Below are 27,891 nucleotides of genomic sequence, written 5' to 3' on the forward strand. Positions count from 1 at the left end.
GACCCCCCACTTGGTAAGGCAACTCCCATCTTTTCATGTGCTGTAATATATATATACTGCTTACTGTATTTTTCACTCCATGCATCTGATGAAGTGGGTTTTTGCCCACGAAAGCTTATGCCCAAATAAATTTGTTAGTCTCTAAGGTGCCACAAGGACTCCTCGTTATTCCAACATATCTTGTTCATCTATGTGTCTGATAATTGTGGTTTTTTACTATAGTTCTAACCAATTTCCCTGGTACGTAAGTTAGGCTTATTGGTGGGTAATTGCCAGGATGGCCTCTGGAGTGTTGTTTAAAAATTGGTGTCCCATTAGCTATCTGCCAGTCATCTGGTACAGAGGCTGATTTAAGCAATAGGTTGCATACCACAGTTAATAATTCTGTTATTTCATATTTGAGTTCCTTCAGAACTTTTGGATGAATACCATCTGGTCCTGGTGACTTATTTGTGTTTAATTTATCAAGTTGTTCCAAAACCTCTATTGACACCTCAATCTGAGACTGTTCCTCAGCTCTGTCACCTTAAAAGAATGGCTTAGGTGTAGGAATCTCTCTCACATCCTCTTCAATGAAGACCGATGCAAAGAATTCATTTAGCTTCTCCGCAATGTTCTTCTCTTCTTTGAGTGCTCCTTTAGCACCTTGATCGTCCAGTCAGTCCACTGACTGTTTGGCAGGTTTCCTGCTTCTGATGTACTTAAAAAAAATGCTGTTAGTTTTTGTGCCTTTTACTAGGTGCTCTTCAAATTCTTTTTTGGCCTGACTAATTATAGTTTTACATTTGACTTGCCAGAACTTATACTCCTTTCTATTTTCCTCAGTAATATTTGACTGTCAGTGTTTAAAGGATATCTTTTTGTTTCTAACTGCCTGTCTTACTCTTTTTAGCCATGGTGACGGGGTTTTTTTTTGGTCCTCTTACTTTTTTTTTTTATTTGGGGTGTGTATATATAGTGTGAGCCTCTATTATGGTGTTTAAAAAAAAATTCCATGCAGCTTGCAGGCATTTCACTCTTGTGACTGTTCCTTTTAATTTCCATTTAACTAGCCGCCTCATTTCTGTGCTGTTCCCCTTTTTGAAGTTAAATGCTACCGTGGTGGATTTCTTTGATATTTTCCTCCCTACAATAATGTTAGATTTATTATATTATGGCCGCTATTACTGAGCAGTTCAACTATATTCACCTCTTGGACCAGATCCTGTGCTCCACTTAGGACTAAATCAAGAATTGCCTCTCCCCTTGTGGATTCCAGGACTAGCTGCTTCAAAAAGCAGTAATTAATGGTGTCTAGAACTTATCTCTGCTTCCTATCCTGAGGTGATATGTTCCCAGTCAATATGGGGATAGTTGAAATCTCCCAGCATTACTGGTTTTTTTGTTCTTATAGTCTCTAATCTCCCCGAGCCTTTCACAATCACTGTCACCATCCCAATCAGGTGATCAATAATATATTCCTGCTGCTATGCTCTTATTGTTTAAGCATGGAATTTCTATCGATAGAGATTCTATGGCACTGTTTGATTCATTTAAGATTTTTGCTATATTTGACTGTATGCTTTCTTTCACATGTAGTGCCACTCTCCTATGAGAATGACCTACTTTGTCATTCCTATATATTTTGTACCCTGGAATTACTGTGTCCCATTCATTGTCATCGTTCCACCAAGTTTCTGCGATGCTTATTATATCAATATCCTCGTTTAATACCAGGCACTCAAGTTCACCCATCTGAGTATTTAGACTTTTTGCAGTTGTGTATAAGTACTTACAAAATTAGTCAGTATTTGGTTGTCTACCTTCATGAGATGTAATTGAATGGGACTCCTTTTTGTTTGACTATATCATAGTAAAAAGGAGAGGATAGAAGTGGATAAAATACAGATAAGAACTGAAAAGAAATAGAGTGTCCCCTTTAATAAATCATCTGCTAAGGGATGTGTCTATCTGAATGGTGTGATCCTCTGGACCTTTAGGCTTTCCCTCAGCCCTTAGTTTAAAAGCACCTCTACAACCTTTTTAATTTTACATGCCGGCAATCTGGTTCCATTTTGATATAGGTGGAATCCATCCTTAGGTGGAGCCCATATGTTATACTTCTGCTAAACCTGGGTGAGGTGGCTGAAAATAAGTTGTATGGAGTTTTGTAAGCAAGATTTGGGTAGCATTGTATCCATCTGAGAAAGCCCACATAATGCTTTTGCCATATGAACCATTCACATCTTTGGTTTCCCTCCTCTCAGAACGACAGGCTGCACACACTATTGATCATCAAGTAACAGAGGACTGAATCATGGGGATCTAGCCAATTCTGTTAAAATTCTTCTAGTAGCTTTGTAGCAGGGTATCTTGCCTCTTAAGGGCTGGAGGGCTTGGGGCTAGCCAACCCTGATTACTAAAGAGGCAAACCTGGGTTGGATTAGCTGCTTCTCAGGCCTGGTCCACACTACCCCCCCACTTCGGACTAAGGTACGCAAATTCAGCTACGTTAATAACGTAGCTGAATTCGAAGTACGTTAGTCCGAACTTACCGCGGGTCCAGACGCTGCAGGCAGGCTCCCCCGTCGATGCCGCGTACTCCTCTCGCCGAGCTGGAGTACCGGCGTCGACGGCGAGCACTTCCGGGATCGATTTATCGCGTCTAGACAAGACGCGATAAATCGATCCCAGAACATCGATTGCCTGCCGTCGGACCCGGAGGTAAGTGTAGACGTACCCTCAGAGTAGCAGAAAGCTGAAATGAAGGGGGGAAGCTCAAGAAACTGCACAGAGGAAGAAAGGCTCCTGCAGGGAGTGTGGAAGGCAGAAGGCTGAGCTGCAGCCAGGTAAAACCTGGGCTAGGCCCAGTTTAAAACTGGTTTGTTTTGGGCTACCAGGGGAGAGACTCCAATGAGTTCTGTTAATGACAGACTTGTTGCTAGCCTGAGTGGAGCTGGTGAAGGGTGAATTAAAAGGACCCAGGAGAAGATCAGTCCAAGCTCTAGAACAGGGGTAGGTAAACTTTTGGGCCTGAGGGTTCCAAAACTGTATTGAGGGCTGGGTAGGGAAGGCTGTGCCTCCCCAAATAGCCTGGCCCCCACCCCCTATCAGCCCGCTCCCACTTCCCGCCCCATGACTGCTCCCCTCAGAACCCCCGACCCATCCAACTCCCCCTGCTCCTTGTCCCTGGCCGCCCCCTCCCGGGACCCCCTGCCCCTAACTGCCCCCTGGGACCCCACCCCTATTCAACCTCCCATGTCCCTGGACTGCCTTGACCCCTATCCACACCCCTGCCAAACCCCCCCGGGACTCCCATGCCTATCCAACCGCTCCCTGTCCCCAACTACCCCCGGAACTCCTTGCCCCTTATCCAACCTCCCCCCGCCCCGCTCCCCACCCCCTTACCATGCCACTCAGAGCACCAGGACTGGCAACCGCACCGCACGGAGCCAGCCATGCCGCCGCGCAGCCTAGAGCACCGGGGCAGGCCGGTGGCTCTCACAGCTGCGCTGCCCGGCAGGAGCTCACAGCCCTGCCACCCAGAGTGCTGGCAGCACGGCAAGCTGAGACTGCGGGCGAGGGGGGACAGCAGGGGAGGGGCCAGGGGCTAGCCTCCCCAGCTGGGAGCTCAAAGTCCGGGCAGGACGGTCCCGCGGGCCGTAGTTTGCCCACCTCTGCTCTAGAAGGAGGGCTGTGGGTCTTTCTTAGTCAAGAGGGAAGTACTGAAGGCCATACCTTATATTTTAGAGTTAAGGAGCCTAACAACCTTCCCACTGCCCAAACAGATGCATCCTCTTTTGGCAGGAGGTATTTTTAAAAGTACTATTTAGAGCAGTGGTTTTCAACCTGTGGTCCACAGACCCTTGGGGTCCACAGACTATGTCTAAGATTTCCAAAGCGGTCTACAGCTCCATTTGAAAATGTTTAGGATTCCGCAAATGGAAAAAAAGGTTGAAAACCACTGATGTAGTATTAGTTCTGGGATATATGGATGGATTGAGGTGGGGCTGAGGGGAGAAGATATAACCTGGGTTTGTGTTCAGCATAAGTCGTTCAGAAAATGTATTCATTTATACAACATCAGTGGGAGTCAGTAAGAGGCCTGCCAGCTCCACAAGTCAGGAATGATCAAACCTAGTCAAGAACCCACAGTGAATTAACTCAGGGGGGCTTGTCTTCACTAGAAAATCAGGTCATCTTAGAACATGAACTTGAGTAGTTGCTTTAACTGCTGTGATGTAGCACATAACTTTGCAATCAGTGTAGATGGGGACAAGTCATATGTAGCTTTGTCCACTGGTCAAAGGTAACTGGTTTCAGTAAGGTTTACCCACAGCCTGCCGACATGGCCGTTGGGTTTCAGATCCTGGTCTACGCTGACTGTTAAGTCATATTTAACTTCAGGTATGTTAATAAGTCCTCATGCGTGACTTAATTTTCTAGTGAAAACCAAGCCCAGAAAGCAGAAACTAGGCTTTATTTCCAATGAGCTCCTGTTCCCTGATTAGCAGTGCTGCAGGTTAGCTCCTCAGAGCTCCTGCTGAGCACAGAATTGGGGCACAACTCCCAGCAGCTTCAGTTACCTTTGGGTACTGTGTAAATACTGCCTGTAATTGCTAGTCAGGTTTCTACAGGGCATATGGCAGCACTCTTACCTTGTTCTATCAGATGACACAGTTTGAACTACAGTATGAGTGTGTAAATGATCTAATTATCCAGTACCTTGCATGAAAGACTGTGTTCCAACACTTCTTGTCCTTTTTGTATGCTGTGCTATGGAGTTTAGAGTCCACTAAACTATCTCGTCAACATTTATCTGCCCTTAATTAGATTACTTATTCCCAGGGATATGACAAAACTCCGTGGCATTTTCAGCCTTACCTCCTCTCCTTCAGCCCCATTTAGTACAAAGCTTATTTGCTACTTTTTCCATCTTGGTACGTGTAAGTTTAGTCCCTTTTTGCACTATTGTCAGGTATATTTCTTTCAGAGTGTCCGTATAGTTCCTATATCTTCTGGCCAGAATGCTGAGATGCTGATGGGTTCATGTTGATGGATTAACCATTTGATTTTTCTTGTAATGAACAAAAAAGTAGGGAGGCTCCCTCTTCCCTATTATTCTATTGAAGTGTTGTAGTGGTCTTATGGTAGGGCAGGATGATGCATTAGAATGCACATGAAACAAAAGATTCTCTGGAATATGTAACAGAAACAGGGAACTGGGTGACCCAAAAGTATAGGATACAGAATCTTCTGCCTTTTAACTTTATATGGTCAAATGCAGTCTATGTTGATAGTGACTCGAAGTCATTGCCATCTGATGGATGATTAATGGTTTATAAACTATAGGTGAGATAATTGGGTAGTCTCAGTTCAAAGTTCTGATAGACAGGTGTAGGTGTCTGTAGCCCTAAAACAACCACCAGTCTTCATCTATCATTATTAAAATCACCATCATGCCAGTTGGTACCCTCATTAACAGTCTCACCAGAGATGCCATGGAACGTAAGGAGGTGGAAACTAACCCCCCCTCTGGCCATTAAGGTTGGTCCCCCTCCAAGGCAGGGTTGAGGCAAATTCACGAAGCAGGCTGAGGTCTGTTGGTGCTGCCCATACTGGAGTGGAATAGAGGACTTTGCTCTTCAGAATTGTCAATTCAGCTCCTTTCATCAGCATTCATTTCAGAAACATACAAAAAAGAAATACCTTTAATAATTTATACAATGTTAATGCTCCAGACTGTATATCTATATTTTTAGGACTGCGTACATTAAAAATAAATACAGGTGCAGACTTAATGTTAAAAGCAAGTTCCAAAGCTTACCAGTGGCTGGAGTTCTCTGAATGTTGCTCTGCAGACTCCTGATCTCCTCTCAGCTTTTCAGAAACTTTGCCTTTGTTATTAAACAGAAATATGAGGCACCGAAGAAGGGCACTGAAGCACTGCAGATGATGGTGCCAGGGCTTATGATCACTAGCCTGATATGGCACCAGTGACATCCATGAAGTTTTGTCTTTGACTTAAATGAAACCAGGCCTTATGACCTTTTCAGAATTTAAAGAAACATCTTCTGGTGCAAGGAAGGCCCCAGCAAGTTCTCTAGCAACAACTCTGGCCGCTCAGCTCTGAAGGCAGCACAGAAGTAAGGATGGTAATACCACGATCCCCCCCCCCCCCAATAACCTTGTAATCCCCCTGCAACACCCTTTTGCATCAGGATCTCCAGTTTGAGAAACTCTGGTCTCTCCTGTGAAATCGGTATAGTAAAGGGAAAAGCACACAAAAGACCAGATTTCACAGTCTTTGATATGTTTTTCATGGCTGTGAATTAGGTAGCTACTCATAAAGGTTGTCTCACCCAAAAATCTCTCTTCCAGCATTTAAAAGCCAGGTTGGCTGTGCTCCCTCCCTCCCCTTCACAAGACAAGCATGCTGGCAGCTTGCCTCCTAGATGTAGGATGCAGAATTTCTCTGTCTCTAAAGTTATAGGCAAAAAATCCATTATCGCTACTTGTAAACAGAGGCACAGGGTTTTTTGTACCCTCTTCCCTACCTGTGCAAGGCTAGAGTTAATCTAACCCTGAGTGTGTCATCTCCATGATGGATTAGCAACCACCAAACTGAATCCAGAGAGAAGCAGTCAGCATAGGCTGGACTCAGGACTCTTACCCAGTTCTGCATGTTATGCGGTATACCAGTGGTTCTCAAAGCCGGTCCCAGGCTTGGAGCGGCGAACCGCGGCCAGTGGGAGCCGTGATCGGCCGAACCTACGGATGCAGCAGGTAAACAAATCGGCCCGGCCCGCCAGGGGCTTTCCCTGAACAAGCAGCAGACCGGCTTTGAGAACCACTGCTGTATACAGTCTATAGAGACTGATCCCACTTCCATTAAAATAAATGGAAAGTCTCTTTGACTTAAAGGGAGTCGAAATGGGCCCATAAGAAGGAATGTAGGATTTTCCATAGTGAATCCATTACTGGTCACTCAAGTCTGGTGTCCTGCTTCCAGTAGAGCAGACGTGGGCAAACTACGGCCTGCGGGCCACATCCGGCCCGCGGGACCGTCCTGCCTGGCCCCTGAGCTCCCGGCCGGGGAGCCTAGTCCCCGGCCCCTTCCCCGCTGTCCCCCCTCCTCCAAAGCCACACCACCACGCTCTGGTCCGCCGCTCCCGCTGGGCAGCTTGGGGAGCACAGTTGGCTCTGGCCAGGTGTCGTGGCTGCGACCTCCTGCTGCTGGTAAGGGGGCGGGGAGCGGGGGGGTTGGGTAAGGGAGCGGGGAGTCCTGGGGAGCAGTCAGGGAGGAGGGGGCAGTTGGATGGGGCAGAGGTTCTGGGGGGGCTGTCAGGGGATGGGGAACAGGGAGGGTTTGGAGTGGGAGTCCCGGGGGGCCTGTCAGAGGGCGGGGATGTGGATGGGGTCGGGGCAGTCAGGGTACAGGGAGCAGGGGGGTTGGATGGGGGTGGGGGTCCTGGGAGGGGGTGGTTAGGGCCAAGGAGCAGGGGGGGTTGGATGGGTTGGGGGTTCTGAGGGGGGCAGTCAAGGAGCGGGAAGTGGGAGGGGGTGGATGGGGGCAGGGGCCAGGCTGTTTGGAGAGGCACAGGCTTCCCTACCTGGCCCTCCATACAGTTGCGCAACCCCAATGTGGCCCTCGGGCCAAAAAGTTTGCCCACCCCTACAGTAGAGCCTAGTTTTGGAGCTGGTATTTCAGGAAGATGAAAATGTCCAGTAATGGACCTAGCTAATTGTGAATGCCCTGCTCAGGAGTGTGGGGTGGAAGTCTCTTTCCTGCCCCCTGCTGAGAAGCTCCCACTTTGCAGCATGAATTTTATTTGCTCCTAGCTTTGCATGCATAAATACAAACGTTGTTGTTGGCCAGATTTTTTTTTTTTAAATCAGCTAGAGTACTTGAGTGTCAGATCACCTGCAGCAGTGAATTCCACAGACTACTTTGTCTGTGCTGTGTGTGTGAAAGGCTGTGCAGTGCTGACATTCTGCTGAGTACGATGCCTCTGGGGGATTCCATATGAACTGCAGGTTCTGGAGAATATGGAGGCACAAGTATTGTGATTATCACAGCCAGTCTTTTCCTGACACTGTAATGAGTGTCTCAGTTACATCTGTACCTGATAAGGAGAAAGCAGAACCAAACCAATACAGCAGTCTGAGTCTCTCCTGTCTTTGCATGTTGTGGAGTCATCTAGACCTGGCCAAAGTGTGTGGAGTGGGTGTAAAGCAGAAGTCTACAGTCATTTATACCAATAGTAGCATCTTACAGTCTCTTTGGTGACAGTTTGCACAGGGGTGGATGACAACGCAATGGGCAAGGCAGTGGAGAATCAGGCCCAAGAACCTCCTATTTTCTTTTGTCAGAGTTTGTTGTGGCTACAGGAGCTGAAACTGGAATTCAATTCATGAATTAAGAATGAGTGAAAATGAAACAATTCATGTTACAAGGACACATGGGAATCCATTTGCATCAGCCTTTGTATGAAAGGCCAGCTACATCCTACCTTAGACAAACTGTTGCCTAGTAAGTAGGGTTAGTAAATAAGACCTTTCTCTGGAGCAGACAACAAGAGAGGTTGTGTTTACAAAATGTTGTAGAATTGTGGGTGCTCACCAGCTTTTAGGATTATTTTTTCCCTATTGGATTTAAAACTAGTAATTTCACAACCTGTTTATAGAACAAACTGAGGTCTCTGCTGAAGAAGAGATGCCTTAAAATATTGGGGGACAGCATCTTGTAAATTTGTAGGTGCTTAAATTGCATTGCAGTGTATAGATGAAAAAGATGGAGTTCTTCTTTTACGCTATAATTTCAGATTAATGGTTCTTTCTGATGATCTTTTAGATATAGACACTCTCTCCTGTTTAGCTACTAATTACTGGAAAAAAGGCTAACTGTCGTAGAACAATTATACCTTGGAAAGGATTCCAAGCACTACTGAAAATCTGGAGTAATTCCGCCAGTCAATGATGTATAACCAGTATAAGATCACAATCAAGCCCATTGTGCTTTGTATGTACTGTTTAGAATAAATGTCATGAGGCAATCAGTTTTTGGCAGGCAGTCTACTGAACTGTAAATGAATTGTGATTGCATGGGGCAAAGTAGAGGTAGAGACAACACTTTTTCAAATATCCCCAGAGCCCTGAAATTCTTGTACCTGTGCCCATGGGCGGGGTGTGAACTGCTGGCTGGGGGAAGCTAGCCGTCAGCGCCGGGAGGGTGGGTGGCATGCGGCCGCAGCCCTCCCCCAGCCCGGGAGAGCCAGGATGGTGGGTGGTGCAGCTGGAGCCAGCACTGGGGGACTGGAGCTGCACGCAGAGCGTGAAGCAGGAGGTGGGGCTAGGGGCGGAGCGTGGGCAGGGCCATGCCTGGCTGTTTGGGGAGGCACAGCCTCCCCCAGCCTATGGCACCCGCCCCCCATGCCTGTGCCTGTTGCCTACATTTCCTGCACTCCTCTGATAATGGCTGTGATACCCACCTCCTGCTCAATCAGAGATGACCACAGGAATCTCCAGAGGAAACTTCCCTTTTAATGGTCTGTTTCTGACTGATTTAGAAACTCTGTTGAGTCACAACCTGCCCCACATCTGAGTTCTCTTTTGCATCAGGTCATTTTGTTTGGTTTAATTTTGAAGCCCAAGAAAGAATAAATAACTGGAGATGGGACCTGACCTAAGCACTGCTGAACTTTGGTGCCATTGGCATCTGGAATTATAACTTGATAATTGGTGACAGTGGGCAGAGCAAAAACCCTGGTTCTGAACAGCCTGAACTGTGTTCACTTCTGGGATGTTGATGTCTGAATCTCAACTTTATTCGTAGATTCCAGGCCACAAGGGACCACTGTGATCATTTAGTCTGACCTGGATAACACAGGCATAGAACTCCCCATAAACCCTTTTAAGATCTTTAGGAAAAACATCCAATCTTGATTTAAAAATTGCCAGTTATGGAGTATCCACCACAACCCTTGGTAAATTGTACCAATGGTTAATTTCCCTCACTGTTAAAGTTTTATGCCTTCTTTCCAGTCTGAATTTGTCTTGTTTCAACTTCTAGCCATTGGATCACATTATATCTTTCTCTGAGAGATTGAAGAGCCTATTATTAAATATTTGTTCTCCATGTAGGTACTTATAAATGGTTATCAAGTCACCCCTTAATCTGGTCTTTGTTAAGCTAAATAGATGGATCACCTTGAGTCTACATATGCCATCATATGTCTACGCAATGCCATCCACAGCCTCAGAAACCACCCTGACATTATCATCAAAGAGGCTGATAAAGGAGGTGCTGTTGTCATCATGAACAGGTCTGACTACCAGAAGGAGGCCACCAGACAACTCTCCAATACCAAATTCTACAGGCCACTTTCCTCAGATCCCACTGAGGAATACACTAAGAAACTGCACCATCTACTCAGGACACTCCCTACACTAACACAGGAACAAATCAACACACCCTTAGAGCCCCGACCGGGGTTATTCTATCTACTACCCAAGATCCACAAACCTGGAAATCCTGGACGCCCCATCATCTCGGGCATTGGCACTCTCACTGAAGGACTGTCTGGATATGTGGACTCCCTACTCAGACCCTACGCCACCAGCACTCCCAGCTATCTCCGTGACACCACAGATTTCCTGAGAAAACTACAATGCATTGGTGACCTCCCAGAAAACACCATCCTAGCCACCATGGATGTAGAGGCTCTCTACACAAACATCCCACACACAGATGGAATACAAGCTGTCAGGAACAGTATCCCTGATGATGACACAGCACAACTTATTGCTGAGCTCTGTGACTTTATCCTCACGCACAATTATTTCAAATTTGGTGACAATATATACCTCCAGACCAGTGGCACCGCTATGGGCACCCGCATGGCCCCACAATATGCCAACATCTTTATGGCTGACCTGGAACAACGCTTCCTCAGCTCTCGTCCACTCACGCCCCTTCTCTACCTACGCTACATTGATGACATCTTCATCATCTGGACCCATGGGAAGGAGACCCTGGAAGAATTCCACCATGATTTCAACAGCTTCCACCCCACCATCAACCTCAGCCTGGACCAATCTACACGGGAGGTCCACTTCCTGGACACCACAGTACAAATAAGCAATGGCCACGTTAACACCACCCTATACCGAAAACCCACCGACCGCTATGCCTACCTTCATGCCTCCAGCTTCCACCCTGGACACACCACACGATCCATCGTCTACAGCCAAGCACTGAGGTACAACCGCATCTGCTCCAACCCCTCAGACAGAGACCAACACCTGCAAGATCTTCACCAAGCATTCTCAAAACTACGATACCCACACAAGGAAATAAAGGAACAAATCAACAGAGCCAGACGTGTACCCAGAAGCCTCCTGCTACAAGACAGGCCCAAAAAAGAAACCAACAGAACTCCACTGGCCATCACCTACAGCCCTCAGCTTAAACCTCTCCAACGCATCATCAGTGATCTACAGCCCATCCTGGACAATGACCCCTCACTTTCACAGACCTTGGGAGGCAGGCCAGTCCTCGCCCACAGACAACCCGCCAACCTTAAGCATATTCTCACCAGCAACCACGCACCGCACCATAACAACTCTAACTCAGGAACCAACCCATGCAACAAACCTCGATGCCAACTCTGCCCACATATCTACACCAGCAGCACTATCACAGGACCTAACCAGATCAGCTACAACATCACCGGCTCATTCACCTGCACGTCCACCAATGTTATATATGCCATCATGTGCCAGCAATGCCCCTCTGCTATGTACATTGGCCAAACTGGACAGTCACTACGCAAGAGGATAAATGGACACAAGTCAGATATCAGGAATGGCAATATACAAAAACCTGTAGGAGAACACTTTAACCTCCCTGGCCACACAATAGCAGATGTTAAGGTAGCCATCTTACAGCAAAAAAACTTCAGGACCAGACTCCAAAGAGAAACTGCTGAGCTCCAGTTCATTTGCAAATTTGACACCATCAGATCAGGATTAAACAAAGACTGTGAATGGCTATCCAACTACAGAAGCAGTTTCTCCTCCCTTGGTGTTCACACCTCTACTGCTAGCAGAGCACCTCACCCTCCCTGATTGAACTAACCTCGTTATCTCCACACTGATTTATACCTGCCTCTGGAGATTTCCATTACTTGCATCTGAAGAAGTGAGGTTCTTACCCACGAAAGCTTATGCTCCCAATACTTCTGTTAGTCTTAAAGGTGCCACAGGACCCTCTGTTGCTTTTTACAGATTCAGACTAACACGGCTACCCCTCTGATACTTGAGTCTACATAGTCCTTTAATTGTTGTCATGGCTCTTCTCTGAGCCCTCTCCAATTTATCAACATCCTTCTTGAATTGTGGGCCCCAGAACTGGATGCAGTATTCTAGGAATGGTCACATCAGTGCCAAATACAGAGGTAAAGTCACTTCTCTATTCCTACTTGAGGTTTCCTTGTTTATGCTTACAAGGTTTGCATTAGCCCTTTTGGCCACAGCGATGCACTGGAAGCTCACACTCAGCTTATTATCCACCACTACCCGCAAATCTTTTTCAGAGTGACTTCTTCCCAGGAGAGAGTCCCCCATCCTTTAAGTACCTCCTACGTTCTTTGTTCCTAGAAAGTGTAGATTTACCTGTAGACATATTTAAATTCATATTGTTTGCTTGCGCCCAGCTTACCAAGTGATCCAGATCGCTATCCATGACCTGTCCTCTTCATTATTTATCATTCCTCCAATTTGAGTCTTTTACAAACTTTATCAATGGTGGTTTTATGTTTTCTTCTAGGTCATTGATTAAAATGGTAAATAGCATAGGGCCAAAAACTGATCCCTGTGAGATCTTGCTGGAAACACATCTGCTTGAAGGTGATTCCTCATTACAGTAACATTTTGAGATCTATCAGTTAGCCAGTTTCTCATACATTTAATGTGTGCCATGTTAATTTTATATTATTCTAGATTTTAATCAAAATGTGGTTGATACCAAGTCAAATGCCTACAGAAGTCTAAGTATATTACATCAGTGGTTCTCAACCAGGGGTACACAGAGGTCTTCCAGGGGGCATATCAACTCATCTAGATATTTGCCTAGTTTTACAACAGACTACATAAAAAACACTAACGAAATCAGTAGAAACTAAAATTTCATACAGACAATGACTTATTTACACTGCTCTATATACTATGCACTGAAATATAAGTACATTATTCCTATTCCAGTTGATTTATTTTATAATTACTTTCTCATTTTTACCATATAAACACTTTTTCAGTATTACTGTGCTGTGATACTTTTGTATTTTTATGTCTGATTTTGTATACAAGTAGATTTTAAGTGAGATGAAACTTGGGGTATACAAGACAAATCAGACTCCTGAAAGGGGTGTAGTAGTCTGGAAAGTTTGAGAGCCATTGTATTACATTAACACTGTTACCTTTATCAACCAAACTTGTAATCGCATGTAAAAAAAACAAGTTAATTTGATAGGCTCTGTTTTCCATAAACCAATATTGATTAGCATTAATTATATTATCCACCTCTAATTCTTTATTAATTGAGTACCACATCAGTCACTCATTATCTTGCTAAGGATCTGTCAGACTGACCGGCCTAAAATTACTTGGGCCATCCAGTTTGCCCCTTTTAAATATTGGCACAGCTTTAGCTTTCTACCAGTCTTCTGGAACTTCCGCAGGGTTCCAAGGCTTTTCAAAATCAACATTAACGGTCCAGCAAGTTCCTTAGCCAGTTCTTTATGGTTCAGACACTTCTGTAAATATCTAGATGTAAGAGATCAAAGTGACTTGTTCCCAGAAATCCTGGGCTGTACCTCCATTGTATATTCCTGGTGGAATGAGGGTAGCATAGTAGGAGTGTCAGCTCAGAGAACCGTGGTGTTTCCCTAACTGTCAGGTCACTCTTCCTTTGGTCTTGGTAAGCAGCCTGTTCTTAAGGAAACAATTCATTCCATGACCAGATTTACAGGAACCACGACTGCAGAAAAAGTATCCACAAACAGGGAGGTGCGTACACTGAGTATGTTATGGCCACGCCAGTCCTTCTACAGCTCACTGCTTCCCAGATGCCTGCTCTTGGGCTACAACTGCACTGAGCGCCTTCTGCAGCGGATGTGAACTGGGGACTTCCTTTGCCTATGAAAACTGCAACAGTTGTAATAGGGGAGCAGTTTTTTGGTGGGAATCACAGCTCAAGAAAAAGCACCAGGTTCAACTTGCACCCCATAGGAAATAAGTGAATCTGAAGTTAAATATTAAACAAAACAGCAGGGGATAACGGGTTTATTGTTATCTCAAGTTTGCAAAAGGTGATATAAGGATAGGAGAAGGAAGGGTGCCGAAGAAGCAAGCAGGATGGACTCCTCCACAAAAATCAATAACGCTGCAGACATCTTGGTCATAGTCCTCTATTTCTTGGTAACCCTGGCAGTGGGAATATGGGTATGTCTGGATTTTTCTTCCTTAATGAAAATGTCGTTTATTGGGTTCTAGGAAAATGGCTTCGTAAAATAAAATATACAAATTGCGTGCTGCTTTATTAGGGGGTGGATTAAAAAGTGGCAGGATGGAGATTATTTTGGGATTCACTGGGGAAGTAGGACCTGGTATGAGGCCTGGATTGAGGGTGAAGAGGATGAGATTGTGGTGGAGGAGAACATAGATGGGGCTTGGAGTGAGGGTGAAGGAGGGATATCTGTATGGATGGGACTATAGGAGATGGCTGATGGATGGAGATCAGGATAATGGTGAAGTGCAGTTTTGAGCAGATTAGAGGTGGGGACCTGGTGAAGAACAGAGTGGGGGTGGAGGTGGGAATGGGATGGTAATGGTGGTGGATGGTTAGGGACGGGGTGCTGGAGCAGAGACAACCGCAATGGGAATTCATGATGGTGTAGGAATTGGAGTGAAGTGTGAGAGGTGGGGTAAATGGGGATTGCAGTGGGGTTGATTGTGGTAGGAAGGAGGGGGTGAGTACTGGACTGAGTTGTAAATGGTGGGGATTGGAATAGAGCTAAAGGTGGAAGAGAGATGGTAATGGAGTGGGAGATGGGCATTGCTGCAGGATGGATATGAAGTGGATGAGAGCACAGACAAGGTCTGGACACAGGAGAATGATGACTTTCCGTCAACAGGATTTTACTGAAGTTACTCCACGACAGGATAATGCAGGATAGATTCACGCCCCAGCTGGTTGCAAACAAATTGTTAGTGTAGACAAGCCCTTAGAGAAAAAACATTTCTTTCACACGTAATGTGTAAAGTGCAACAGAGGGTCCTGTGGCACCTTTAAGACTAACAGAAGTATTGGGAGCATAAGCTTTCGTAGGTAAGAACCTCACTTCTTCAGATGTGTAAAGTAAGTCTAGATACTGAAATGTTCAAAGGAAAAAGGCAGATAATTTTCGTTGTGATGCTGCCTTAGTGGAAAACACTTGTGTGTCACTAGACTGAAGAGCTGATATCCCTTTCAGGAACAGAGTCTGTATTCTATCTGAGGAGAGATCAGAGACTGTCCACGGGGAAAATTCTTCTAGTCCCTTGAGGAAAGAGCCAGCAGTTAACAGAATGAGTCAGGGAAACCTGCCCTTCAGTGACCTGTGCACTCCCCTGAAATAACCCAGGAGTCCATGCCATAGAACAGAGAAGGCAGCTGCAGACAAAATCTTCCACACTAGCAGCCTGACAGAGTTTTGAAAAGTGATTAACTTTTGATGCCAATGAACTAGTTAATGTTTGTTCAGCACTTTGAAGATGTGAAGTACCTGCACCTGTACCTCTGGCTGAGTGTATTGGATGCCAAGGGTTGGATTGTACCAGACAGCCTGTCCATTTATTTCCCCCCACCAACCCAACCTCCCACAGAAGCAAAACACAATTGAGGGCCCATACCTTTCATGAGAGCACTGCTTCTTCCTAGTGCACCCTGGGGCGCAAGCAACCTCAAAGGAGCAGGGAAGAATGGGGAAGAGGCAGGGCCAGGAGTCCCCCCATCAGCCCACTCTAGCCAGCCAAGCTGTCCATTGACTCAGAAGGGTGCAGCATGCTCTTCTCTAAGAGGTGTTGTGTCAGAAACGCCTCCATTGCATCTTGGGGAGCTCTGGGAGGGAATCAGGCTTGTGCCTTAAAGGTACAATCTGACCTGAAGTATGATTACTGTAATTTATTATTGACTGTAATTCTTTGTAACATAACCTCCTGGGGCAGAAGAGGGCTGGCAGGTGGCATGTCAGGCACTGGAGCATTGAAGTTTCTACTTGTTTAGAATAGTTGCTAAGAAGCTTAATATTAAATGTGTCTCTCCACCAATGTTTTCCTTTTCCATTAGACAAATATTGATTCAACTATTGTATGTAGTGAAACATGTCCCTGTTTGTTTATTTTCTTGCATCTATATTCGGATCTGCAATCTGGCTCACTTTTGCTCATGCCCTCTCTGGGCCTGTTTCAAAGGAATGGGAATCCCATCGTCTGCAAAGGGTTTTGGATCAGGCCCTATGAAAAATGCGAGGGAAACTTCCTGTTAAGTCACTCCTGATAGATATAAAATGAGAGTAAGGGAAATAATTCTTAACTGCTACTCTGTGGCAGTGAAGAAAGGCTAAAAAGTGCAGGTACCTTATCAGAACAGGAAAGGTTAAATTGCCATGCAGTAGATTCCTGCAGGGAATCTCTGGAGCACACTAGTATTGAGTAAGAAAGCTCGGTATGGCATTTCTAGTGCATGAACATAAAACTCGCTACATCAGCAGTTTTGAGGCCTGCTCACCTCAAGGAGTGCTCCTGTGAGTGACAGTTTGCAGGCAAGGCCCTTGGTTAGTGATGCATTTCTTGTGTTTTATTTTTATTGTATAGTTCATTGTATTTTAACATGTGCGATGTTTAGATTTGAGTTTTGCAGACTTTGTGTAATGAAAGTTGAAGCAATAAAGCTTGAAATGGTTAATTTGTAGATTGATATAAGAATCATTGCTCAGTCATTGTCAGGTCATGTTATTCCCTTCAAAATCTTTCTTCCCTGGCCCTTTCTGGGCATTATATTGGTTCCTCTTTCTCATTGATGCCCTGGTTGTTTATGCCATCAGGCATAGTTTGCCTGTTTAGAGCTGAAAATTTTAACCAGTCATTCTTTTTCCAGGCCATGTTCTTGTCTAACCGAGAGACAGTGGGAGGATTCTTCCTGGCTGGACGTAAAATGGTGTGGTGGCCGGTGAGTTCGTATTTTGTGTGTGTGTGTGTGTGTGTGTGTGTGTGTGTGTGTGTGTGTGTGTGTGTGTGTGTGTGTGTGTGTGTGTGTGTGTGTGTGTGTGTGCTTTTAGTCCACATGTAACGTTTGGCTGCACATCACTTTCACCATTTATGGAATGTTTTGTACTTACTACCTCTCTGGACCCTAATGTTTTTGGTCGAGGGCCTGGCTCATGTGAGGTGATTGCTGTTAGGTATAAGGTACAGGGAGGAATTGATTTGTAGAAGTGGTTTCTGTGGTGCTGCTGTATTGCTTTCACTGTGGCCGTGCAATCTAGTCCTTTGCTGGAATGTTCATAATAAATTACTGATAACAAATCAGAGTTTACATTTATAATAATAGTACCAAGGACTTACACAGCACATTTCAGCTGTAGCTCCAAAACCACTTTGCAGAGGAGGTAAGTGTCATTGTCCCTGTTTTAAGATGGGGAAAGTGATTCACAGACAGGTGATTTACAGGCCCTCCTGAGGTCCCTTCTAACCCTGATATTTTATGATTCTATGAGGTGCAGTGACTTGCCCAAGGTCACCCAGCAGGCCAGTAGCAAGGGCTGAGACTAGAACCCAAGTCTCCTGAGTTAGTCTAGTGCTCTCTCCATTAGGTCACAATCTCTCTATTGAATGAGGCTTCCTGGCAAAGGAGAAATCTTTCTACATAAATGTGGTTCTGTGACTGAATGCATCCCTGTATTCACACCCTACACACCACTGTAATAATCTTTGTACAAAATATGCCTTGTGAGCTATCATTTGAAAACTAATAATTTGCTGGCCAATAATATCAAGATGAAATGTATGTAACAATGTTATATGTAAAGTTATGAACATAGGCTGAAATGTGTTTACCAGACAAGTCTGAGGAGGGGGTAAACCTCAAAGACAAGCTGATGCCTTTAGCCAGGTGTGATCAAAGTTGACTGGCAATCACCAGTCAAGGGGCCATCCTTTGGCAGCATTTTAACAAACAGGGAACCTCTTTCACCATGAGACTCCATGCCTCCATCTCCACAGCTTGAAGGAACTTTATTTCAGCAAAATGCATTTCAGAGGGTGACTGGACTATAAAAAGGAGGTGCAAAACGCCCCAGGTCCTCTCGCTTTCTTTTCTCCCTATCCGTCTGTCTCTCTTTCACCCAAGAATTCAGAGAAACCAGCCTTTGGACTTTGTGAGAGATCCTGACTTTAAAATTTGGTCAGCTATGTTGCTGGGAACGTGTGGTAAGGATTTTACCTTGAACCAAGTCTAGTTTAAGTGTAGTCATTAGAAAGCGTTTTATGACTTTTTAATACCTTGTACTTGTGCTCACTTAAAACCTCTCCCTTTGTAGTTAAATAAACTATATTTATTCTTTAATCAAAACCAATCCAGTGTTGTGTTTAAACTGAATTGTTTGATAACTCCAATTAAAGTAGCAAACTGTTGTACATTGACCCCTTACGGGGCAGTGGACCTCTAATATGGGACTGTCCAGGAGAGGGCTGGGCAGTGCAGAATGTGTGTGTTTTGGGGAAAATTCAGAACTAGGAGTGTGTTGGGATCACCCTGCAAGTTCCAAGGCTGCTGGAAGCTGGAGTGTGGCTCGTGTGTAGCTGGAAGGCTGCAGCTATACAAAGACACTCGGGGTGTGACGTGCATGCTGCTTGGCTGTTCATGAGTGGCCAGGTTGGGAGCTACAGCAGCAAAGCAGGTGGTGATGGAACCTCTCGCTAGTCTGGATTGCATCCCAGATTGTGATAGATGCATTTTCTGAGTGTCACTAATATGGTACTTTCGTGATCATCGTGGCAGTTCATCTTGGAAGGAAAACTTCAGTGATTGGTTATAAAACCTACCCCGATCCTGCAATTGGACCCATGCAACAGGACCTTTGCACTTGAGTGGGATTTGATGCAGGGCTCTGTCCACACGGATACAATTGCAGGATTGGGGCCTTAGAGAACTAAATAAATATTTACTGACTGTAGGAATTTTCAGAACAGCTTTCAGAAATTCCTGCCCCTTTCTCAGTGTCTCCATTCAGTGTTGCCTGAATTGGGGCAGGATTGGAATTTCCATTTTCATGTTAGTGCAGGGGTAGGCAACCAATGGCATGCGTGCCAAAGGTGGCACGCGAGCTGATTTTCAGTGGCACTCACACTGCCCGGGTCCTGGCCACCGGTCCAGGGGGCTCTGCATTTTAATTTAATTTTAAATGAAGCTTCTTAAACATTTTAAAAACCTTATTTACTTTACACACAACAATAGTTTAGTTATATATTATAGACTTATAGAAAGGGACCTTCTAAAAACGTTAAAATGTATGACTGGCACACGAAACCTTAAATCAGAGTGAAAAATGAAAACTCGGCACACCACTTCTGAAAGGTTGCTGACCCCTGTGTTAGAGCGTTGTCTTTCCAAGCAGGAGGAGGATCTCATGAGTAGATTAGGATTGAGAACATTCAGGTCCTAATAGAAACCATTGGGAAACAGAGAATCTCAAAGTTATTTTAAGGCAAATTTGTTTTGTGTAATCAATGGAGTGACACTGCCGTGAAACTGGATAACAAACACAGTGGTGAATCAGAACCTGCCTACCTGCCTCACTAAATGCACTAGGCCTGATTCTCTGCTGCTTTGCACTTCATATAGTTCTTTATACCTATGAATAGTGAGTGTAAAACACGATCACCTTGTACAGGTGCAAATGGTGGCTCAAGGTGCAAGGCAGTGGGGAATCCGGCCCAGTGTCTACAACACACAAACACCATGGGTCAGACCCTACACAGGGAAGTCCCCCGGGACATAAAGCAATGTAGCCAGCTTTAGATTGCCTAAACCTCTTGTCCATGTAGGCGGCATATCAGAGCCCAGAGGGGATGATCTTGTACTGCCAGAATTGTCTCTAGGATCAACATTTGCTTAAAACCATCGTTGCCTCCTCCCTGTCAGCGCCTTCATTTTGGAATACCTACATACCTTCCTGTGACCTAATAGGAAATCTCTTCCTTTCCACCCTTGGCAGCACCTGGTAAGATAAAAGCAAAAGACATGGCAAGCTCTCAAATCCCTAGTTAAACACTTACATTAACAATACTAGTCTGGAGGGCTACTCAGATCAAGGGAATGTGAGATTCTGGAAAACCCTTTCCCTGGTTTTAGTCTGGGCGGGTCTCAGGCCTCTCAGTGCAAATAGATATGGCGGGAGGGGGGATAAAATATAAAAAGGCCAAAAAGTAAAAATACCAGCTTGATGCTGGGCCAACTAATGCAATATGTCAAGTGTTAGAGAAATGCTACTTCTGACTTCACCCTGGGGCAGTGCCATGTGTGATTATAACCTGGGAATATTCCAGGGAAACCTGGGTGAGTTTCCCAAGTCTGTAGATGGGGATGTTGCTTTATAAATGGACTCTTCCCATCGTAGTGTATGTGTTCCTTTTGACTTCGACTTATTGAGACTTGACTGCATGATTCATTGCTTTCTGCAATAGAGAATAAAAGAAAATATAATTCCAAAAACCTGTTTTAGAAATTACATTTCCATTGGCTTAGTTTCATTCCTCAGTTGTCATGCTGTTCCCTGCTATACGAAGCAGCCATGGGGCATAGGCTGGGGATTAAGGAAAGAAAAGAGGATGGTGTTTTCCCTGTTCTTTGTTGAATGAAACGGAATGTTCCCTTTTTTTGCGAGTTGGAGGGGTGAGGAGTTCAGCCAGATAATTGGAGGCAGTGTATTGTCTTAGGGAAGTGTTTATCTGCTCCTGGACAAACAGAAATCTTGATATCTTCATTATGTGGCCAATCTCTCAGTATTGACAAGGCCCTGGAAATAAACACACACACAATAATAAAAACGTCAGAGTTGGAGCCTATTTCTGTTCTCAGATTGTGTGCAAGGGAGCTCGGATTCACACAGAAACATCTGAGCCTAATCTGTGCTTTTTAAGAAATAAGTTTTGAAGGAACAGAAAAGCCAAAGAACATAAACTATCTGGGCATGAAAAGTTTAACAATAACTTGAAGAGTTTAGTGACTACTTAGTGGAAAATATTTGGAGACTTGTATGTGTATTTCCCTTAAAACAGAAATTAAACCCAGCTCTCCCATTTCGGGTCAGTGATATATTAATTTATGGGCTGGACAGGCCAAGGCTTAGGGCAACAGTAAATGAGTAACACCCAGCAGTCAAAGATAGGGTTACCATATTTAAAAAATAAAAAAAGAGGACACTCCACGGGCCCCGGCCCCGCCCCTTTCCCACCCCCGGCCCCGCCCCAACTCCGCCCTTTCCCCGCCCCTTCCCCAAAGTCCCCGCCCTAACTCCCCCTCCTCCCTCCCAGCCACGCGAAAAGGGCTGCCCGAGCGCTACCGGCTTTACGGTTTGCCGGGCAGCCTCCAGACCCTGCGCCCCCGGCCGGCGCTTCCCCAGCTGGGGGCGCAGGGTCTGGAGGCTGCCCGGCAAACCATGAAGCCGGTAGCGCTCGGGCTTCGGGCAGCCCCTATACCTCCGGACCCTGCGCCCCCGGCCGGGCACTTCTCCTCCCCGGCTCCAGCTGCTCTGCTCCTCCCCGGACTCAGACTTCGGCTCTGTTTAAGAACCAGGCTGCCCGAGCCAGCGCTACCTGCTTCGGGCAGCCCCCGTGCCTCCGGACCCCAGCCGCCGGCCGGGCACTTCTCCTCCCCGGCTCCAGCTGCTCTGCTCCGGCGGCGCAGGGTCTGGAGGCAAGGGGGCTGCCCGAAGCCGGTAGCACTGGCTCGGGCAGCTTGGCTCTTAAACAGAGCCGAAGTCTGAGTCAGGGGAGGAGCAGAGCAGCCGCGGGAGAGGAAGTGCCCGGCCGGTATTTTTCCCGGACATGTTCGGCTTTTTGGCAATTCCCCCCGGACGGGGGTTTGATTGCCGAAAAGCCGGACATGTCCGGGAAAAAACGGACATATGGTAACCCTAGTCAAAGAAAGGAGAGAATCGGGATATGTAGATAATTTTTAACTTCAGTTTAATGCAGTCATGTTTCGCTGTTGCCCACTGAGTAGGTTTCTCTGATCATTGTGTGTGTGTGAAGGATTATTTTATAAAGTTCTTCCTGTTCGTTAATTTAGCAGTTCTGTAGGCAGGTGGGTAGTGGGGATAAATATTTTGCTTTCTGTCCCTAGAAGTAGTGGACTGAGGTAGAAATATTTTAGTTGTAGGCCAGGGTGAAACCACCACTGTTCAAGGTAAAAAGACCAACCAAACATTCAACCAAAGTGAATCTTTGATAGGAAAGGAAAAGTGCAGTAAATCAAACTCCTAATGACTCTGCCAAAACCCTCTAATGGGACTAGTAGTGGGATGCCTTCCCAAGACTGTAGGCATTGGGTCTGGTGCCCGCATATTTGATGATGGGGAAGCTAAAGTATCCGGCTGGCTTGCTAAGCAACTAGCAGAGGCTGTGCTGCTTTCCACGCCAACACATGCATACGAAGTCCCAGCAAGATGCCTAAAAAAATTGTTGGATATGCCAGGTTTGAGGATGTAAGTAATTGCATAGCACCAAGGGGGGTGGGGAGGAGGGACCCAGGTGATTCTACAGTACAACAAAGCCTATGCTGCTTGAGAAATGCATGTCCATCTCTCTTGGTTAAAGGATTGTGTGGCATTTTAAAATTACCTGAGTGTAGATAAGAATGCAAAATGTAGATCTTGCAGAGAACTTAGGGCAGCAGAATAGCAAACCTGCTCTCCTTTCTCAAGGCAGCTGAGTCTTGATAGATGCATGATAAGGTTTTACAGAGGCGCTAAGCAATATGCAAGTTTGAGTGGTTAAGGGTGGGGAGAGCTGTAGATTTGCACAAATACACTTTTGTGTCCCAGAATAATTAAGTTTAAAAAAAAAATCCAGTGTCATTCCAAATGGGTAAAGTCCCTACCTAAAGAGGTGGATCAGTGGCATGAATAGTGCACTGTAGGGGCTGGGGATTGTTTCCGTTACTTTGCTAGGCAAAGTGTAGGATTTCCAGGTTCCTTAGGAGGTCTGTGGGGCAGCAAGCACCAGGACTTCTGGGCAGCAAAAAGCCAATGAAAATAGTAAGGCGAATAGATTAATGAATAATGTGTCAAATATACAGTAACTTTCATATAGCTGCAGCCTGACGGTGCTTTCCTGACTAGTGAGCCCCTGTCAACAATTGACCTGTCAGAGGATTTTAAAGTAACCTTCTCCTTCTCTCTCTTTCAACAGTCTTTCTTCCCTTTCCCTCATCTTTCATCTCCTCTCTTCCACTATAGCTTTCATTCTCTGAACAGTTGACCCCATCCCTTTCAAACCCCCATGCCCCCTTCTAGTTCCACCATATCCTTTCTGAAATGCAGTCAGTGCTAACTGCTGGAGGGAGCTACTTTTTCTTTGAAATTCCCTCAGAGAAGCAGGCTCAGCAAGTGTACCCTCAGGGCCCCACATCCTATGCATGCTCTATGTTTGTCAGGTCTGTCCAGAGGAGAAGAAAACCCCACCCCACCCAACTTGTCATACCTCTAGCAGCATGATCATAAGGGGAGATCATTAATGGCCAGATCCCTGAAAATTTAACGCTGACCCTGTCATGAAAGGACAACCTTCCAGTAACATGGAGTTTCTTGGAAAATAGGCCAGAATCCTTTAGTTTATGCGGGGATATGTTACAGCCCCCACTTACTCTGATTGATGAGATTCCGTGTCCAGCCCTGTCTGGGACAATCCAAAGTTTAAGGCCCAGTTTCTCTATCTTGCGTCTATGATGTATCTAGAAGAAGGCTGGGATTTATCAAAGCATCCTAAGGGCATTAAGCCCTTTGAAGATCCCAACCCGAAAAGTTAAGCAGAATTCCCTGGACATCTGCATTATGTAGATACTCTGGTTTAATTAAAACATAGTAACTGCCATACATGCTGCCAGCCATCAGCTAACCTCCTCCACATAACTTTTTCTTGCTACAAATTACTAAAGTATTGGAGCAAATTTCTTTTCACCGTTCTGAATTCAAAGATCTGTCCTTATGTACATACATGTAATTACTGAAAAAGATTTTGGTTTTAGATTGCATTTGTAACTAGTGTATACTGATCTTATGGTCCTCTTGTACAGAGTCTTTCCTCTGTCAGAAAGACAAACAGAAGCAGAAAGTAATAGACCCATATGTTGGCATTGCTTTGTCTTGAACTGGGAATAAAGACTGTTGTGTTAATGGAAATGTTTTGCTAACTGCATTGGTTTTTGTTTGGTTTTGTATTTTTCTTTAAAGAATGTACACAGACAATACAATACTGCCATGTGTAAAGCTGGGAATGTTACTCTGTGGTGTTGTATTAATTTAGATGGAATATATGGGCCCCAAAAGAGTCATCCATCCATCCATCTTTATACAGTTTACACAAGGTTTGGTGTTTGGTATACAGAGACCTCAGGCTGCCCAGTACCCTAGCAAACTCACCTATGTTTAACCTATTATTAAAGATACAGAAAAAGAAGGAAAAACCTTTACAGCATTTGAAATATAAAGTATTAAGTAAGGCTCTCATTTCAAAAACATCCCTTGTTCCTTTTCCCTTCAGCTGGAGAGAGCTTTTAGAAAGAAACCCCCCTTGTCTGACAGTCTCTTAGATGGCATTAAAGATAGTAATAACTGTCTTTTGGGGCGGGGAAAGAGGGGAAGTTAGCTGAGATGGGCTGGAGTTGTTATTTAAAGTCCAGTCCCATTTCCTAGAAGACAAAACAAGACAAACACACCCAAAAATGGGAGAGGAAAAATTAGCAAAGATAGAAAATACAGTTTCTGTCTTTGGTGTTGACTTTCACTTGCAACCTCGCTGCTGGAAACAAACAGGCACAGCGCACAACATATCAGCCCCTTTGAGACCTGGCAAACTTGTATTAGCATCAGGCTGTTTAGGACATTGGTTTTAGCTGCCTCTTCTTGGTCAAAGGCTCAGGCTACGTCTACACTACGGGGGGGGGGAATCGATTTCAGATACGCAAATTCGCGTAGCTGAATTCGACGTATCTGATCCGACTTACCCCGCTGTGAGGACGGCGGCAAATCGACCGCCGCGGCTCCCCCGTCGACGGCGCTTACTCCTACCTGGGCTGGTGGAGTACACGCGTCGATTCGGGGATCGATTTTCGCATCCCGACGAGACGCGATAAATCGATCCCTGAGAGATCGATTTTCTACCGCCGATCCGGGCGGGTAGTGAAGACTAGCCCTCACAGTGGTGTGCAGCAACAGTGACAGTGGTGAGCAGAGGCATCACTCACCCATCCCACGAGCCTGGGGGCAGGAGGTGAACCCACCTGAACACAGCCCGGGACTCTGGGACTTCGCTGCACCCCACTCACATTTGTCAGCTGAGGGCAGAAAAGGGGAGTGGTTTGTTAAATAGGCGTTTTGTTTATTGGACTTTCACACCACAAGGTGGGAAGCTGAGGCAAAAGTCTACTGCTCAAGACAATGTGGGGCCAGTGCTTACTTTTGGTTAGCATACTTTTGAGTAATTGTTGTTGTATTTTCATACATAATGCTGTATTTCATCTCCTCTTAATAAAGTTTTCTTTTGTTATACTCAGACTCAGTGCTTGCAAGTGGGGAAGTATTACCTTCTAGAGGCTCCCAGGGGTGGGTAGTATATTGTTTCCCAAGATTTCTGGATGGGGGCTCAAGCTGGTTCTGTTTTGTAATGTTAAGAGGAACCTCTAGATATTGAACCTGTCCTTTGTTGCTGCCGCCACCACCTGGCAGAAGGATTACATAGTTATGATCTCCCTTTTGTGAATCTCTGTCTTATTTTTAATCCAGCACTAACTTCTTTCTTTCCTTCGATCCGTACATATCAGCAGTTCCTGTTTCTCCCCGTTACTCAGTCTGTGGGATCAATACAGGATGTTACAGGTTTTAGAGATACCAACATTCCTTGTACGCACATGTGTCACTCGCATGTACTGCACCCTTGGGCCAGTAGCTGGACCTACCATAGCAGCTCCCAGAGTCCCATTCAGGTAACCTATTGTCCCTTGATGGAAGCAAACCAAGTGCAAAAAGGGTGCGTCTCCCACTGGAGATACAAGCCAGCCATAAGGCTTATGGATCTTTCGCCCAATGAGATGTATCTTATTTTCATGAATCAGCCTCTTGTCCCTGAAGCAGCTTAGATGTGTGACATCAGCCTTTTGTGCTAGCTGCCCAGACCTCTAGCCAAGATCATTGGCTGCTCATTCTGCAATACATCACCCACGTGTTAGTTGGAAATGTTCTCCAAAGAATTGAAATTCTGTATGGGTGGAGGCCACGTGCTCACCTTAGTTGGAGAAGGGAGTATTATCATTCACCAGTGTCCCCTCTGGATGAGTTAATATGTGATGTCCTGCTCAGTCCTCCTTGTCTGTAGGGATGATGGCTGCAGTGTTGGGTTTTAAGAGGGGAAATCAGGCAATCAGGTCCCATAGTGACGGCAAACAGGAAATCTCAAAACACCAAATAAGCACTTTTTTTTTTTTTTTTTTGGTCACAAATACAGCTCTTATTTTAGCCAAGGCCTGAGCCCAGGATCTATAACCCAAGTCTGTTCTTCTCTCTGTTTCCAGATTGGTGCTTCTCTGTTTGCCAGTAACATTGGCAGTGGGCACTTTGTGGGCTTGGCAGGCACAGGAGCGTCTGCAGGAATCGCCATTGCAGGATTTGAATGGAATGTAAGTGGTACACATTTCAATAAAATTGTAACCTTGGGGGTATCCAAAGAGATCAGGTGAGCCCACATTGTCTAAAAATCCAATTCACTCTAATGCTGTCAGAGCCCTCCCCCAGCGGCACCTGCCTCCCCCAGGGCTGGCGACTGGCAGAACCACCCACCACAAGAACACTTTGTGTCGATTCCCATTCCCCCAGTCTCTCTCCCCACTCCCACCTGCAGCCCAGTCAATGGGAGAAGAAAAGGCCATTACTATATTAGGAAACCAGTTTCCACAGAGGTGTTTCTCTCTCTCTCTCTCTCTCTCTCTCTCTCTCTCTCTCTCTCTCTCTCTCTCAATATATTGGTGATTTCCTCCATTCTATCCTTGTCCTTTGATTGCTTTTCAAATACTTATAAACAACATCTCCAGCTATCAGGGGGAAAGGACAGCTTTTCTCATCTCATCTGTATCATTTTTGCTGAGAGCTTGCTTTGGGACTAGGGGGAAAGGAGTATTTTGCTTTCCTCCAGGCAGTGAGGGATTTAGGGTTGCCTTCACCCCCTACTTGTCCTCTCATTTCCCTCTCACTAAGGGACGGCAGCGAAGGAGTGTAGAGGCTTGCACCATCAGTGCTGGTCTGTTCTCAGTCTGTTGGGGGCAGACCCCTGACCTATAACCAAACACCTCACTTGATTAAAAGTACTACGACTACTGCCTGGAGTGTGGCAGAAGAACCATAAAGGTTTGGGAAAGGATCTGGGGGAGAGAGTTGAGACGAAAGGTAACGTGTCCCCTCTCCTCAGTCAATTTTACCTGTAGCCCTCCATGGATGTATGTGTGACCGGGAAGGAGATACAGGAGTTGGGGAACAGCCCCTTTATGCTGTATTTCCCCTTTCAGGTCAGCCGGTCTGAAGGTGCAGTTTGCATCACATGTTA

At 45.5% G+C, this 27,891-nt stretch overlaps 1 protein-coding gene across 4 annotated transcripts in view; it reads left to right on the forward strand.

Annotated features, from left to right (window-relative positions):
- The first annotated feature begins 14,391 nt into the window (after window positions 1-14,391).
- Window positions 14,392-27,891, forward strand: part of LOC135890595 (sodium/glucose cotransporter 1-like) — a 52,910-nt gene continuing 39,410 nt past the window's right edge. Inside the window, exons 1-3 of one of the 4 annotated variants that reach the window (XM_065418008.1) lie at window positions 14,392-14,481; window positions 17,177-17,248; window positions 26,867-26,971. In XM_065418008.1, the coding sequence (XP_065274080.1) occupies window positions 14,395-14,481; window positions 17,177-17,248; window positions 26,867-26,971 (264 nt within the window). In that variant the 5' untranslated portion in view covers window positions 14,392-14,394. Of the gene's footprint in view, window positions 14,482-16,829; window positions 16,854-17,176; window positions 17,249-26,866; window positions 26,972-27,891 lie in introns of those variants that run through there. The other 3 variants (XM_065418007.1, XM_065418009.1, XM_065418010.1) reach the window with 3 other exon arrangements.

The sequence above is a fragment of the Emys orbicularis genome, chromosome 16 (genome assembly GCF_028017835.1).
Source record: "Emys orbicularis isolate rEmyOrb1 chromosome 16, rEmyOrb1.hap1, whole genome shotgun sequence".
NCBI lineage: Eukaryota > Metazoa > Chordata > Testudines > Emydidae > Emys > Emys orbicularis.